The sequence below is a fragment of the Pholis gunnellus genome (genome assembly GCF_910591455.1).
Source record: "Pholis gunnellus genome assembly, chromosome: 8".
Lineage (NCBI taxonomy): Eukaryota > Metazoa > Chordata > Actinopteri > Perciformes > Pholidae > Pholis > Pholis gunnellus.
Genome location: NC_136534.1, coordinates 6,721,363 through 6,738,114, shown reverse-complemented (window position 1 = coordinate 6,738,114; position 16,752 = coordinate 6,721,363). Strand labels below are relative to the sequence as shown.

Here is a 16,752-nt window from a genome sequence, read left to right as displayed (position 1 = left end):
TGTGTTTTCAGCTCGTGAAAGTTATCATGAAAGTTGTAACATTTTGGTAGCCTAATAATGTCTTTTTCAGCGTTTCGTTGTACTTAGCTCCGCCCTCTTGTGTCACTTCTGGTTGGCAAAAAAGCAAGATGGCGACGGCCAAAATGCCGAACTCAAGGCTTCAAAACATCAGTCCACAAACCAATGGGTGATGTCACAATGACTGCATCCAGTTCTTATACACAGCCTATGATACATGCTCAATAAGAATGTACTGCATACTGCCTAATAAATGAACGATTAAGATTTTACCAGCAGACTGAAGTTATTCTTCCGGGCTATTCTTGGGAACACTAAATCGCACTACACACTGAATTTGATGTCATCGCATGGAATGAATAGTATGTTAGTATGCGATTTGGAACACAGACAAAGCTGAGCTTGATGGGAATGTCGTTGGTTTTGCAGGCATTCTTCATTGACCAAAGGAACTCGGTGAAAGATTTTGATGAGAAGCAAGCAAATTCTGTTTTAAAATATCCATGTGGGCACCGATTGACCAACTTATCCTTTGAGGCATAATATAAAGCTGTTTTTGAATCAAATGAATGTTTAAAACAGTCACAGTGAAGGTACAAAGGTGGCTCTGGCCATGGCTCTCGTCAGAAAGGACATGGTTCAATTAAAGTGTATATCGCTGTGTGGTACTGTGACAGACACTGACCTTCCAGCTGACTCTCCAATGGAGAAAATGTTGAATACACAACTCACACACAGCACATCAAGATGCCTGACGACCTTATGACCTGATTTTTATAGCTAGCATACCAACTATATTTGTATTGTTCTTCGGCATTGACCTCATCTTTATCAGATCAGAAGCTGCTGAAATAGAGGCTAAATCTTTTAACACGGCGCAGCACATTCAGTGGGAGAGCAAAAAGAAAGAGAACGGCTTCATGACTTCAGCTGATCTCTGCATCTCATTTGACTGCGCAAATGAAAATATCCATCTTTTTTTGTTGTTCTTTTGTCTCCGGTCTCATTCAGTCATTAAAACCCAACTAAATGTGGTCTTAATGCTGCAAATACAAACACCATCATCTTTCCATCCGTCAGTGCAACGAACAATTAATCTGTTAATCTCGATAATCAGAATATACAGTCAGACTGATTTTAAAATGAAGCCCTCCCACTATGCTGTGTGCTGGGCATCATTTCCATGTTTCAAAAGGCCATTTGCTGAATGATGCAACATTTTATTCAGAACCTTTCCTCTTCAGACTCTTCCGAACACTTTCAGCTGAACAAGTTCTTCAATGAGACACTTTCTTTTCAGCTTCACGGTCTCCAACCTTTACAGTGAATGCGGAGAATGGCATATTTAATAGTTTTTAAACCCTGATATTGTCTCTGAAATATCTGCTACCTTCGCCGTGTCTCACCCGTTGCTTGGTCAGTTGAGACAAAGCGGCTGAAAAGGATTCCTGTGATCAAGGTTACCCGCATAAGCCTTTGGAAGAGACTGAACCATAGCCTGAAAACAAGTCGGCCTCGGTGTGGTGGCCGGCCTGCCAGTGAAGTCTGGTTTTGGATCGAATTCTAGGCTGGGAGTCAAACTCTCTCGATCAAACTCTCCCCCCCCCAATGTTCCCACTAATGAACGGCACTAATTGATTGAAAACGCTGGTGGGAGGGGATGAGCGAGCAGGGTGTTATAGTGTGAGAGCGCAGAGGAAACACAAACAGGGCTTGGACTCGGTCCAGCCTGATGTGGGGGCCCACAGCGGAGAGCCCCTGAGTATTGTGCGTAGAGGAGTGGATATAATAAAGGGTACAGTGAACACAGGGGGGGCAGCCACATAAAGGGACAGACAGCTCCAACCCTGCTGGGAGTGAAAACACTTTAGAGTTAATTACAATCATTCCTGTGGGTTGAATCGTAAGGGTGCATTTGTGTCCCATCATGAAGAGAATACATGTTGGGTAGGCATTCTGGGGAAAGATTTCATGTGCATCACACTGCCCTTTTTCTTCTTTTCATCTGACAATATGCAAGGGAATAAATCTACCAAGAAAGTACATGCATCACGTTGCTTTCAACTGCAAAGACCCTCTTTTCTTTTCCCTGGATAATTCCTTTCAACAAAGCTAGCTTGGGAACGCAACCACTGAACTCTTCTTATGGGAAGAGTGAGGTCACTGTCCCCCTGTGGAAAAATCTAATTTGATCGATGGTATCTGCAATCTCATTCTTTCAAACTCCGCGTAGCACTTGTGACCAACAGGTGAACAAAGATCAACCGGAAAAATCAAAAGCTTTGCTTTGTTGTTCAGGTCTATCTTAACCATCGCAGGCACCTGACTCACACTCAACCCCACCATCCATCCATTTCGCCCTCACTAATGGGAAAAAAACAACCCTCAGGATGTGTGGGCTGCTTGGCTTTGGGTAGTTGTTATCTGGAAGGAAAAGGCCACTTTTTTTTTTGCTCAAAATGCTCCCACTCGAGTCCGTTGACACCAAACAGGCAGTGCTTGAATTGATGGTAGTGATCGCAGGTATGGTGCACCACTTGCTGCTCAGTACCGCCACTTTCTAATGAATGTCTGTGTTCATGGTGTAGTTACTGTGTCCAGGGAAAGTAAAACCCATTTCTTGCTCAAACAAGCCAAGTGAGAAAGCAAAAATGGCCGCAATTTACCCCTAAATGGTCAGAACAGTGAAAGATTTTTGATAACTTGGACACATTCAATTCTATTATATTTGTTAGGCCAATATCACAAATCTGCCTCAGAGTGCTTAACAATCCTTACAGCAAACGACATCCTCTGTCCTTGAACCCTCACATTGGAAAAGGAAAAACTCCCACATCACTTAGAATTTAGCAATTAGAGTACTTTACAGTTTCTGAATAATTACAGTAACTCTGGGATGTTGGATGGATTTTAACCAGGAAGTTTAGAAGATGCAGTTAGTTGAACAGAAATCCTCCAAAGTTGTCATATTTACATACACGTTGTTCTGATTTATCTGCTAGCATGGCCCACATTGACCCCACATTGACCCCGTGGCTTTGCTGTAAGAACCGGATCTTCACGTCAATGCTGGTAAGTTAAAGCAAGTTGTGCATGGTGAAGAAGCTGCCTGAGCACAGATGGAATGTATTTCTCTCTGTGTGTAAAATGTAAATAAAGTATTTACAGCAACAGAGGACTTGCGTATAGTGTTTTGGCCGCTGACACAATGCAGCCAGCAGATTACTCCTAAGACCCCCAACAAAATAGTGCAGTTAATGAAATGTGAGTATTACGTTTTCCTTTCCGTCTATTGTGAGTCCACTTTTAAAATGGATGTAACACATGTGGAAAGAATTCCCAGCATTTTTACATGACAGAACTTGTACTCGTGTGACAGACTAAAACTTGATTATTCTTCACATTATGCTGCATCATTTCTTAGTGAATAACTTTTTTTAGGGGTGCTTTGTCCGCTCCCTGATTACATTATTTTTGACTCATTTTATGTCCTAGAAAATCGATGTGTGCGTGATGTTGAAAAAAACAACTAGCAATTTTCACCAGTCTCTTCATTTTTCAATTTAACATTTCTTAAAGGGAATATATTGTACCTCAATCTGTGATGCACCAGTAGACTGAGTTGTGCGTGCGTGTGTGTGAGTTCATTCAAATGTGTCCTGCTATATTTTTAGTTGAAGTGTTTCAGTGTTTTCCCAGTGTCACCACAAAGTGGGCGAAACAACAGAGATTGATAGTGACACACTATAGGCACATTCTTTCAACTTTTCACAAATGGATCCAGAAGGCCGTGTCAAGGTCAAACCTATATCTTGACTGCCTTTAGATCTTGTAGAAACGAGACGGTCATACGTCAGCGGCTAATTTAGAAGTACTAAATTGCCGGCGACTGTCATTGTGGGATGTCTGCTCTGATATCTGAAACATGGCTGCACCTGTTTTCTCTCCCACTGTGTGCAGTGAAAAGCTGTTTGACTGGTCAGAGGAGTAGAAGTGTGTGGAGAGCAGCCTGCTGGAGTCCAGGCGGCAGCTTTTATTTTACCACCTCAAAAACCTCTGTCTGAATAATTATATCAATTATGGATACATATATATATATATATATGTAGCATATATATATATATACAGTATATATATAATGTTGAACCTTTCTTATTTGTATATATATATATATATATATGAATAAGAAAGGTATTTAATATATATGAATAAGAAAGGTTCAACATTAGGGGATTGTATGGTGAAATGGCACAGTGCTGAAGTGAAATTTAAGTTATGAGTATTCCCTTCTGATGCCACTTTATTCTTCTGTGTCACTACATTTCACAGAGAAATACTGTACTTTTTACTCCACTGCATTCATTTGACAACTATAGTCACTGTACAAGTCAAAAACATATAATAAATATGATGCATTGTGAGAGATTAAAATAACAACGTAAACATTGGTATAAATGATCTCGGCCTGAGAACTGAAAATGCTAATTACACATGCTGTTATTTTATAGGATAGCGTAACTGGCAGGGGAAAGTATTTAGCATTTCATTTTTGTGCATTTACTTATAGCATAAATAAGTTCACCCCCAAATTAATTGTTTTTCCTCTTACCTGGAGTACTATGTATCAATCAAGTTGTTTTGGTGTTGCCCAGTGTTGAAGATATCCTCTGTATGTCTGCCTTCTCTCCAATATAATGGGACTATATGTCAAAAAATACATTTTTGAAAACTCAACAGTAATGTCTCTTTCCAGAAATCATGACCTGGTTTCTCTGGAACCGAACTCTTTTCTAGTATTTGATACTGCTTGTGAATTTTCCACATGTTATTATTATTTTTTAGCTCTTTGAATACCACACTCTACAGTCTAGATCGGGCAGGTGAGAGGAAAAATACGTGTTTTTCATTTGAGGTAAACTGTCCCCTTTGAGTAGCATTTTAATGCAGAACTTGTAACAGAGTATTTTGACATCGCTGTATTGCTACCATTATTTGAGCATCCAAATACCTCTTCCTCTGGGAGATATTTTTCATTATTATTATTTGTTATTATTATTATCATTAAAAGGAGAAGAAGAGGAAAACCCCATTATACTATAGCTTTGCTGCGGCTCATCATCTGTGCATGAACGTTTTCCTTGATGGCAACAGGCCCGACTGACTGAGCATCAATGCGGATTTTGTACTGCGTCATAATTGTTATGACTAATACATGTTCTCTATCATATATTATGTACCATCTGCATATCTGTTCAACCGCATTGTCAAAGCTGATTGTGCAACACAAAACAACATACCAAACTTAATGAATATCATATCATATCGTGGAGTTTAATCGGGTTTACATGGCATTACTTTGTTACTCATTTTGAACATCTCACGCGGATGGAAAAAAAGGAAAACCTCAAACAACTTTTTTTTGATATTTTAAATTAAATTTATTCAAAAACCAACGACTTAATGGACGGGAGTAAAATATTGTGCTCATAGACAATATCACTTATAAACAAACGTATACAACACTTCTCCACTGAAATGTGAAATATCATACTTTACACTTCTTTACAGGCTATAACTGCAATCAATACAATTTTCTCTCTCTAGAAATAACTCCTTAAATAAACTGGGTGCTGCTGCTGGCTGCTTCTTTAAGGACAGCGTAACCTCGGCAAGAAAGTGCAAATGTAAGTACAGTGTGTTACTCAGCGAGGCGCAGGGAATCCGAGATCTTTAATGAAGTCCTGAACATAAATTCGTTTATAATAATCGCGATGCATCCGTCCTGTTGAAATTAAAATGCCCATTGCTGTTTTTAAAGTGCAACTGACAGTTTAGAAGGGAATGTGGGAATGATGCCATTTTTTTTCTCACAATAAAAACAAATAATAATAATAATACAAAAAAAGAATCATATTCTTTTGCAGCTCATAATTTACTAAAATGCAGCCATATCCAGTGTGATGGAATGTAGTGCTCTCTTTTTGGATTAGGCCTTCAGTCATAGATCCTTCCTCAGGGAGAGACATTACAAAAAACAGTTACCTTTTTTTTACACTACTAAAAATATATATCTCAGGTAATTAAGTCTCATATTCAGCCTTGACTATTTGTTTTTCTGAAAATGTCTCTTAGTGATGTTGGATCATTGTTCTCGTTTTGTGTGCAGTTGTTTTGATGGTTTTGTAGAATTGTCAGTATTTTGAGACGCAGCAGATGAAGACAGATTTCACCATTTGCATAAAAAACAAAAAATGATACCAATTCAGATTTTTTTTTTGCATTTGAAACGAACGAAATTGTCTGCCGCACCAGCATGGTTAGGAGAGCGTAGGCCACAGGTTATTTGGCACAGCCGGGGGACATTGTTGCAGTGTCCACAAGCGAGACAAAGAACATTTTAACTGCGACTAACAATTAAATATATGGAAAACAATTTGTTTTGATGAAACAAACCGCAAACAAAAACAATACTCCCTTTAAGTCGAAAAGCAATAATTCAACTGCGAATTATCATTACATTTAGAAAAGTTGGTGCCATAGTTATATGGGTCAGTGTCTCAAATGTGAGAAAAAAATATCAAGATTCAGCACAGAACTAAATGACATTGTTTTTCTCGTGTACATAATTTAAAGTCAATGAACAGTCTCTGTGGGCACGGACGCATCTCAGTCGGTATTTTTGCTTGACTCTTGGTCGCTCTGGTCGTCGGTGAAGCACACGTCCACGTCACTGTCATTGTCACTCTTTTGCTCCGCGTCCTCGAACAGGCCGCCCGCTTTCTCGTCCAATTTCTTGACGGTCTGCCCGGGGTGCCTGGACTTGACGTGCCTCTCCAGGTCCCGCCTCCGCACAAGCACCTTGCCGCAGAACTCGCACCTGTACGGCGTGTTCCCCTCCGCGTGGAGCCGGATGTGTTTGTTCAGGTTGCTGGGGTCGCCAAACGGCCGGAAGCACACTTTGCACTTGAGCGGCTTGTAACCCGTGTGAGTCCTCATGTGGATTTTCAGCCCGTACTTCCTCGAGTACAGCTTGCCGCAGTACAGACACAGGTGTCCCTTTTTCGGTTTGCCAGAGCCAGCGTTGCTGGCGCTCCCGGTGGGCATCGTGTCCAGCCTCGTCCGGTTCTTCTCTGCGGAGATCTCGGACAGCTGCTGCGTGTGCATGGCGATCTCCCGGTCGATGTTGGTGATTGAGCCCAGGTCGTGGTTCAGCGAGGGCGCGCCAAAGTAGGACATGGACTCCGGGTACTTGAGGAGGTTACCGAAGTGGAATTTCAGCGGGTAGTAAGGCGAGCTGTACAGAAGCTCCCCGTTATAGACGGTGAGGGGCATAAGTGGGATGTTACAGTCTCCGCCATACGTCTTGACACCGTCGAAGTGAGGGAGGGAGAACCGCTCAAAGTGGAGTCCGGGGGGCATCTGGGGGTAGCGGGATGGGGACAGGCCGGAGTGCAACCGACTATCTACGTGCTTAAACGCCGAAGTCTCCTCCGTGTGAGGCAGCAACGGGAATCCTCGGATTGCGTTTGTGCATGGCACCATTGGAGATGCGGAGTCCATGATTGCAGGTGTGCACTTGGGAGGGTGGCTCCCTCCTCCGTTCAGCGCCTCGCCCACGTTGCGGGTCGGTTTCATGTTCCCGATGAGTTTGCTGAATCCCAGGCCGCCCAGCTTCCCGTTCGTGTCCTCTCTGGAGGCGTCTGCGCCCGGGACTTTGGCGACGCCGGTGGGTTTGAAGGCCGAGCGCACACCCGGGTGGAAGCCCATGCTGCTCAGCACGGAGGATGTGGCGCCGAAGCCGAGGATGTGTCCTTGGTTTCTGGCTGAGGTAACGCTCATGTCGAGGGCCCTGTCTTGCTCCTCTGAGCTGCTTTTCTTTGACAGTGCCGCTTTGTGCGGGAACGGCGAGGAAGACACCGCCCGTCTGCCAGAGTCTGAGATGGAGGAGTTACTGTGGCCGCTCCTCGGAGAGGTCGAAGTGTTGGGGATGTCTCCAGACTTCGGCGACCTGCTGAAGGTCTCCGTCCCTCTGGCCTGCTCGCTGGTCACAAACCCTCGCCCGTTGCTCAGGGCGCAGTGGAAGTGGACGTGGGCCTTGAGCGTGTTCGGGTACTTGAATATTCTCCAGCAGTACCAGCAGATGTAGCGCTCCTCACCTGTAGCGACAACAGCAAACGTGGCATTAATTATCAGATGGATGCGGATCATTAAGTCGCTCAACACAGCGTGAAGCCAGATAACGACATGAACATGCACTATAAATCCCCGTGCGTAAAATGCCAGGTCCGTGCGTAAAATGAAAATAACAGCTTTGGCAACCTGTAGAGAAAAGACCTGTGAGCGCCTACACGGATAAGTGACCAGCCCCCCCCCCCCCCCCCCCCCCTTCTTCCCCCAAACCACCATAATGGTTAGGGTTACACGCAGCACGCGCACACAAATTGTTGCCTACAGAAGGTGTGATGTAAACGAAAATACATTTTGCAGTATGTTGCCATCAAAATGCAGGGGTTGTCATATTAAAACATTGCAACGTCGATGTTCACTTGAAAATCTCCCTTTTAAAGAGCAACATTTCCATCAGGCACTGCTGCACATCGCCTATAAATTCAAATATAAGGATAGATGTGATCCGGTGTCTAAGATCTGGTGCCAAATGGTAACAGACACAGAAGGCCATTTTAATGACCCCCGCCCCCCAGTCGAGCACTCAGAGGTTAATATAGATGTAATGATTTTGTAATCCTCATACGGGCCATTGTTTATGATCCCCATCAAAAGAGCAAACGCCCTGCCCAATCTGGCGCTCAGGAACCGATGCATTGAACGCGGCACTCTCCCTCTCTGTGCGCTTTCCCGTGGAAGTGACAGCAGCTGTTGCTTGAAATCGCAAGTCTCCAGAAACAATGGCGCCGGCCCATCTGTTGAAGCCTAATAATGGGAGCGAGCGTATGTCCAGGAGCGCACACGGTGTTGGGCCGGAGAATCGGGGCAATATACACCCCATATAAAAGTTAGCATTCATTAGCCCACAATACCTTGACGCACCCACCTAATTTGCCGTGAAGCACTTGTTTTTGAATTTATTTGCTTTTGAATACATGAATATTAATGACGCGATGACATTTGTTAACCTCCGTCTCGCAACTGAATCACCAGCCCTCTTTCTTCTTCCATGGTCACCGAGACGCGTCAATTTCTGCTTTTAATTCATTTCTTTTTTTTTTAATGATGCTTCAAGTACCGTAATTACTTTATTACAATTATTATTATCTTTTCCCGGCGCACATTTGATATAATTTGAACCTTCCCCGTTTTGCTTTTTATATTTATGAAATTAGTTAACAGGCCCTTCCCATTCCAAATAAAACATGTAATCCAAAATCATCGTCAATTGATGGAATTCCCTGCAAACTGTCTGTTGATAATAATCTTTTCCTTTTTTTAAAACGGATTAGTTAATTCCGAGCTGGTTGTTTGCCAAGATTAGGGACTAATCCCCAAGCGCAACCGCCAAATTGTCATTACTAGTCCAAACAAACCGATTAAAAGTCGCGACACAGGCTGATGACAAAACTCAAACAAGAACTCTTCAGATATTCTGAAAGGAAATAATGTCTGTGGTGATAAAAGCTGAAATTGGACTGTAGTGCCCCATTAATTGTGCTGTTTATTTTTTAACCCGCGTTGTCTAACATTCCTGCAATCGGAGTTAGTTTTGCTCGTAAATATTGAATTATTATTAGACAACTCCAAATGATAAAAGACTTCACCTTCATCTGGCTAAATAGCGACCCAATCATCGCTGTCATAGGCCTGACGTAATGTTATCATCCCTTTATTAAACGATGTTGTTTTTCTAAAAGAAAGTCATTCTTAAATGTATTTTATTTTCGTTGGATGAAAAACAAATGTGGTATCGTTTGGAATTCTACGATGAATAAATGAATAGATAAAAAAAATGGGCTGCCTGAGGTAAAAACAACATCCAATTGATTTCCATCACTGAGCGATAATGGAGGGACATCACGGATATTGGCAGTCATTTAACTTTACAGTGATGGACTCCTCAACATGTCGATGTTGTGTCAATGTCAGCCCTCTCTGTAGACACAGGAGCCCACTCAGAAGTAATAGTAAACATCTTTACGCATTAAAAAACGTTTAATTTAAAGTTGATATGGTATTTCGAATTATTATCACTATTACATCTTAAATCCCCAGGGCTCCACGTCTGTTCACAGCCAGATATACAGTAGATCCTTATAATTCAGAGCTCGCGTGGTCATAGTTTCCCTGTAATTCCCATCACTTCATTTCCAGATAATATAGGCCGTTTGGCTGAATTATGGGTTATTATTAGCAGTCTGGTTTACCTTTCTCGTCGTGCGTGGGAGTGGCCGTGGTGGGGATGTCGTACCACTGGGCCAGAGCGTTGGAGTACCAAACACTGAGCTCCTCTCCTGCGGGGACTTCTTTCAGCACGCGGTAGAAAATCTTAAAACAGAAAAGGGGAAGAGGAGCTGAAGTTAAATTAAGTGTCCAAATGAGTGTGTATGTACAACTGACGTTGGCCTCAAAGTGTGATGTGAGGAACACTCACCTGTCCGCCAGGTAAATCCGACACGGCCTCCAGGTTTTGCTCTTGCCTGTTCCTGGCGGCACGGATCAGTCCGATCCAGTCTGGCACGGGACAGCCCGACTCGTCCACGAACTCCCCCCGCACCAAGCGGATCTATAAGCAATGCAGACAAACGGTTCAGAATGAGCAGGAGGCATTTTGACTATATACAGTATGATAGGAATGATGAGAAATGTGAACACCGAGGCTATTTAACATGTCCCCCTTTCACGAACGAATAACTAAATCAATATTTAGTCTACAGCTGTTCAAAAATACATTTGCCTCTTTTTTTTCCTGCAGTTTTTCTTGGTACACTTTATTTTCTTAATCACCCTATTTGTTGTTATTTTTTAATTTGTATTTTATTTTACGATTTCTCTCCCCATTATTGTCAGTGCCTGTCTGCTGTGTTACCTGGAGGTGGTTCGGCCACGCATGACCAAAGCGCGCTTAATGCGTCTTTATCCGCTCTGCTGATAATTTACTAAAGAGAATGACACTCGGGCCTAATTGAGTTGATATGGGAAACAAATTTGAGGAGTGTCAGAGCGTTTCTAAACTGTTCAAGGACATTAAAGATCGAAGCGTGACATTTGACACGGAGATTGCACCTGATGATCGCCGGCAGCCCGGGGCCACGCATTTAGACGCATCAATCACAGCCGCTGACAGCTCCCAACAATAACAGGGTGCGGTTATAGATGCACCCAGAGCCGTAAATTGTTTACTTCTGTGCGTCTGAAGAAAATAAGTGTGTTTGAATGTTCGATTTTCTTTTTGTTCTCATATTTTTTATTTCAATGTCTCGAGACTTATTTTTTTTATTCTCTGCTCCTCGGGACTTAGAAAATATGGTTTACCTTCACACATGCTCAGAATAATCCCAGTCCAAAAAACACGAATGTGGTTTGTTTATTTCTATCTTTTATACGTTTTATTATTATCAACAATTTTCGTATAACCCCAGGCTGCGGCCACGGCCTCGGTGGCATCTTTCCGTGGCCGGATTGCATTAGAATTAAACGGCTCATCGGGATAACAGGCCCGCCAGGCGGTGAAATGTGAGGCGGCTGAGGGCATGAAATCCCACACAGCAGACCCGGGTCGCCCATTAGGCCGGTTAAGTAGAAGCACAGACTGACAAGTCGGCCACTAATGGAGCTCAATTATTTCCAACTTGACAGGCCAAACCAATTAATAAGCGAAGGCCCGATGGAGTTTGACAGTGCAGCTTTAAAATCCAAGTCAGTCCGTTCGTTTTTAATATCACGCACGCTGAAATTTAAAGCGAGTACAAGATAGTGTGTTTAGATAGTAAAGGGGGTTATTTATTGTCAATTTTGTTCACAACAAAATAATAAAAACCTTTGGAAAATAAAAGTTTTTCATGCAATTTTTGAAAAACAAAATTGGTAATAAAAGTGGTACATAAAAGTTTATTTAAAAATATAGCAACGCAACCTTCATTCAAAGCTATCGAATGCACCTGGTTAATCCGCACCACCTCGACACATTTCAAAATAAAACGCATTTATGGCGTTGCACATCCCAAAACAAGTAATGAAACCTTAGAGAGAAACACATTTTCATGAAATGTTTTCAGTGTTTTTTAGTTTTTTTTAACTCACCTTCTTCTTGGGTCCGACTTCCCTGCGGTCCGACACGTACTTCCCGAGTTTGAAGACGCCCGGTACCGGTCCTATCCGGAGCCCGGCCGGGACGCTGCAGTCCGCAAACACACTGACGGTGGTGGACGCCCGGGTGGCTTGCATGGCGTGGGGTGAGATCAGAACCATGAAGACTGATGGAGACCGAGTGGGAGAGTGCAAGGAAGGAGGAGGAAGAAGAAGAAGAGGAGGAGGAAGAGAGGATGAGGACCGGCCGATATCCGCCCTCAAAGTGATGTGTTGGCGTTATGCTCTCCGGCTTTTCTAGTGATGGTGCAGGCAAGGTAGCCCCCCCCCCCCCTCCTCCTCAACAACCCTCCGCGCCCTCCACCCCTCCCGAGGTGATGCTGTGCTATAAGGTAGTTTAAAGGGGGAGAGGGGGGGGGGGGGGGGGGGGGGGGGGGAAGGGGGGAGCGGTCTTGAGTTTGAAGCAGCGAGTCTGAGCGCGCGCGCGCGTGTGTGCGTGCGTGTGTGTGCGTGTGTGAGTGAGTGAGTGAGTGAGTGAGTGTGAGAGAGTTGGGCTCTCCCAGCAGCTGTGAGGAGAGGGGAAAAACGGGCCGGCCTGGTCACATGGAGACTTTCCCTCACCCCGCTGCATAATGAATTGCTCCAAAACGGTCAAGAGACACAAAGGGCCAGGCGACCTTCCCATCCCCAAAATCCAATTTGTCAAGAGCAGAGAAAAGAGGGAGCAGAATCAAAGGTCCGGAGCGACCATTAATCCTCAGCATGTGGCTTTGTCCTCCGGACAGTTCCGATATTTTAACTGACAAATCCACTGTATAATTTATCCATAAATCCTCACGCTTTTCCATTCTCCCCTTTCAGGCCAGGTTTTGGAAATCAGCGGCTACTTTAAATCTACTTGGCTGGCATTCTTTGAGGTTTTATCCACTTCAAAGCGCTTTATTCTCCCTCCTCCTTTGTTCCCGCAGTTTAACAAAAGAGCAGGAAAGTTTAGAGGACTTGTTAACTTCTATTGACTCTCGGCGTGTGCCGGGTGGAGATCAGGCAGGTACTGAAAAGGAACCAGCAGCAGGAAGAGAGAGAGAGAGAAGGGGAAAAAAACAACTAAAGAACAACCATCACCATCTTCCCAACGCACACACTTGTGGTTTTCTTGTCTTGTCCTCCTCATTCAACACGTATATTCTCTGCAAGGGCCAGAAAAAATAAATACTGTTCAACAAATCTTCTTTGGGGGGTAATAATGCATTATTTTATCTTTGAATGGTAGCTCAATTCAGGCATTTTACTGACGAAATAATAATTTATAATTATGAATTATAAGTAATTAATTATAAATTGCTCAGAATTAACAATATCAGCAAAAATCTTCACAGGAATATTATGTAAATAGATTATGAAGGCATTGGAAGAAAATCTGATATTTGGTGAATAAAATGTTTCAATATTTACTTTAATATTTTCATTCTAAATCCATTTCAAAGCCGTCCCCAAGTCACTACTGTAGTAAAATACTGTGTATAAGTAATTGATTTAAAGTGTTTGACTAATTGATTTGAGGGTCTTGATTTATTTATTTTACAACGAAAAAATGATTCTAGAAACGTATCTCCAAAATATTGCATTGACATAAGATAAGTAGCCCTGCTTTTGTGACAATGCCTTTTTCACATTTTTTTTTAATGGTTGGTGTGAATTGTTGGTGTGATCAATTAATTGATGAAAAAAATCTAAATATGGAGACACATGTCTCACTGTGCATCATTTATAAGCAACAATGAAGACAGTCCAATGCACAATTTGAATCAGAACTGTGATGTGATCAGCTCAACTGTAACCACATTCAGATTATCATGGAACATATTCACATACTGTAGCCTACACTATTTCAGATCACAGTATTCTAATGCTAAACGGATCTTAAAGGCCTGAAATGATTGACTCTCTGGTTGGTTGGCACAGGTCGCCTAATAATGGATGTATTATGATGGGAGACGACGTCGGAGAGAAAGGGAGAACAAGTGGCTCTGTGCAGCAGGTTGTCTCAAGTTATTGGAGCCTTTTGATGCTGATGATGAGTCTGTGCAGAGAGGAAGAACAGAGGAACCTGTGGGCGATCAGTTCAGACCATTAACACTTTGACCTCTGACCTGTCCACTGTGGACAAGTAGCCTTGTGCTGGTAAAAAAAATCCCCAGGAAATGACTGTTTAGAAGAAATAAAATAAACTGATAAATTGTCCAAAAGCTATTGGAGTTATACCTCCATACATTATTTGACACGAATTAATAAAATGAAATATAAATAAACCAACACGATACAACAATGATACACAATCCACAGCTCGGACTAAATCAGTGCATTCAATAATTTCAGTTTGAATTCAGTCTGTTCAGTTAACAAATGCTGTAAATAAACTAATAGACATTAATCTCCCTCTCCCTCTCTCTCTCCGCAGGCATCCCTCGTCTCTCCTCTCTCTCTCTCTCTCTCCTCCCCGCGCTCCTCCACAGTCAGTCAAAGAGCCTGAACGACACGCGAACAATCTCATCAATGGGCGCAATGTTTGCGCCTGGCTGTGCGGAGGGGGTTATTTATTAACGCCTCGCCATTTGCGGCTGGTTCCCATCCACCCTTGCGCTGGTTTCTTTTAAAGCCCCGCACTTCTCCACAGTGAAATGAATTATTCTCCGAGGAAGAGGAGGAGGAGGGGAGAGAAAAAGGCGAAGACTTTTCCTTTCTGTTTGCGGAGAAGTCGCTGGGGGTGAATCTCCCCGCTCCACTGTGCGCTCTGAAGCCCCGAAGAGCAGTCAAAAGGCTCGGTGTCAGAGTGTTGGAGGCAAATGGGATGGAAAATTAAATGAAATTACATGGCTTGACCAGCGGTATTGTTCCTCATGCTTCTTAAAAAAAAAAGAAAAAGGAAAAGACACATTAATTACACGGTCTGATCTTTATTCTGGGACAATATCGCGGCGTCAATCAACAGCATTCCGCCAGTGCGCATCCCTTAAATCAAACCCCGCGTCTCTTTAATAAACGTAAATAACGACCGGAGAAGAATCGCAGTCTCAAGACGTTTTTATGGGCGGCTCTGCCTGGCTCTTGCCAGCCTTTTTTGGTGGGCGATTTTAACTGTCTAAACGGTGGGGCTCTGATTTAACTGGTTGGCCATTAATGAGCCATGAATATAGAGGAACAACCTGTCTGCAAAGCAACGCGGTAAATACAGAGAGCAATGCCCCACCAGGGATCTGCATTCATGGTCCCCGACTATACTTCAGGGGTGCCAAGGGTTCACCACCACCTCTCCTGGACTGGTTTCAATGGCCTACTATTTAAGACCCCTCCAAGCTCGGGAGAAAAACACATTTTTTATGTCGACCCATAAACTTTGTTTGGGGGTCCATTCAGAGGAGCCCAATCATTGTCCCACTTAGCGGCGTGGCCTATTTCTCACAGATTCCCACGTCTTGGAATTGACTCCGTGTTTGTCTAAATCCATTTATTTCTCCGCATGTAAGCCCACACCTTCGGCACCTCTCACATTTATTTGGTCACACTTCTTATAGCCTAATTACAAAAAAGAAATCTTAAATCCTAGTGCTTTTGGTTTTCGGGGACAGGTTGAACTCTCTCCAGCAAAGGAATCAGAACGTATTATTATTCCTTTCAGATCTCAAACAAAGAGGAAAAAGGTTTTGGACGGGCCTGTTTATCTTTTTCCTCGGTTCTTTTTATTTCCTCTCTTGACACCCACCATGTTAACGGTGTTTTCTTCTCTCTGAGAAACCCGGGAAAGATGCAAGCTGCACCAGAGGCAGACCAGCTGCCTTGATGCGGGTGGGACATTAGCGACGCGTTTGAATAGTAATTATGCTTGTATGGGACTCCCACCAGATGACATGATTGGGATTTTAAACCAGACTAATATTCAAAATCGCATTAGAGAGGAGCCGAATAAACGGCACCTGATTCAACGCTGCTCATGCGTGATTTCATTCAAAATGCTTTCTTCCCTTTTTTTTTCCTCCCACCGAAGTGGGCTGCACCGTTTCGGTATTCAAAGTCTCTACAAAGTTTTTTTTTTGCGCCGGGCTTTTTCAGGCCACATTTCCCTGACTTAAACTCACTTTGTCTCGCATGAGGAGACGCGGATAAAAGCGTGTGAAGTTTGCGTGAATTGATATGTTTCGGTGTACCTTATAAATTCATACCTTTTCTCACTCGAGCGCCTCGGAAAGAAAGTGTCACTCAGGCCAATTCTCTCTGCTGTCCGACGCATTTAGCAGGAGATCTATTTGAGAAGTTCATTCCTAGGCAAATGTATGCAGGCGCGGCTCTGCATGAATAGAGCAGCGTGTCAGCCGACCCTAATTGGGATTTAGCCACCCAAAGCATACGCACAAAGTGACAGAAAATCGCAGGTTTCAAAGAAAGTCACAACTTTTGCCCTTCTTGGTGAATGCAAGGAGC

General features: G+C 43.2%; 1 protein-coding gene across 1 annotated transcript; it reads right to left on the bottom strand.

The window, feature by feature from the left end:
* Positions 1 to 6,684: 6,684 nt before the first annotated feature.
* On the bottom strand, positions 6,685 to 12,438 carry prdm13 (PR domain containing 13; the record flags this gene model as incomplete). Its single annotated transcript, XM_079164917.1, has 4 exons — positions 6,685 to 8,174; positions 10,395 to 10,515; positions 10,622 to 10,753; positions 12,271 to 12,438. The coding sequence occupies 4 exons, from the start codon at positions 12,436 to 12,438 to the stop codon at positions 6,685 to 6,687; spliced, it is 1,911 nt and encodes a 636-aa protein (XP_079021043.1).
* Between the last annotated feature and the right edge of the window lie 4,314 nt (positions 12,439 to 16,752).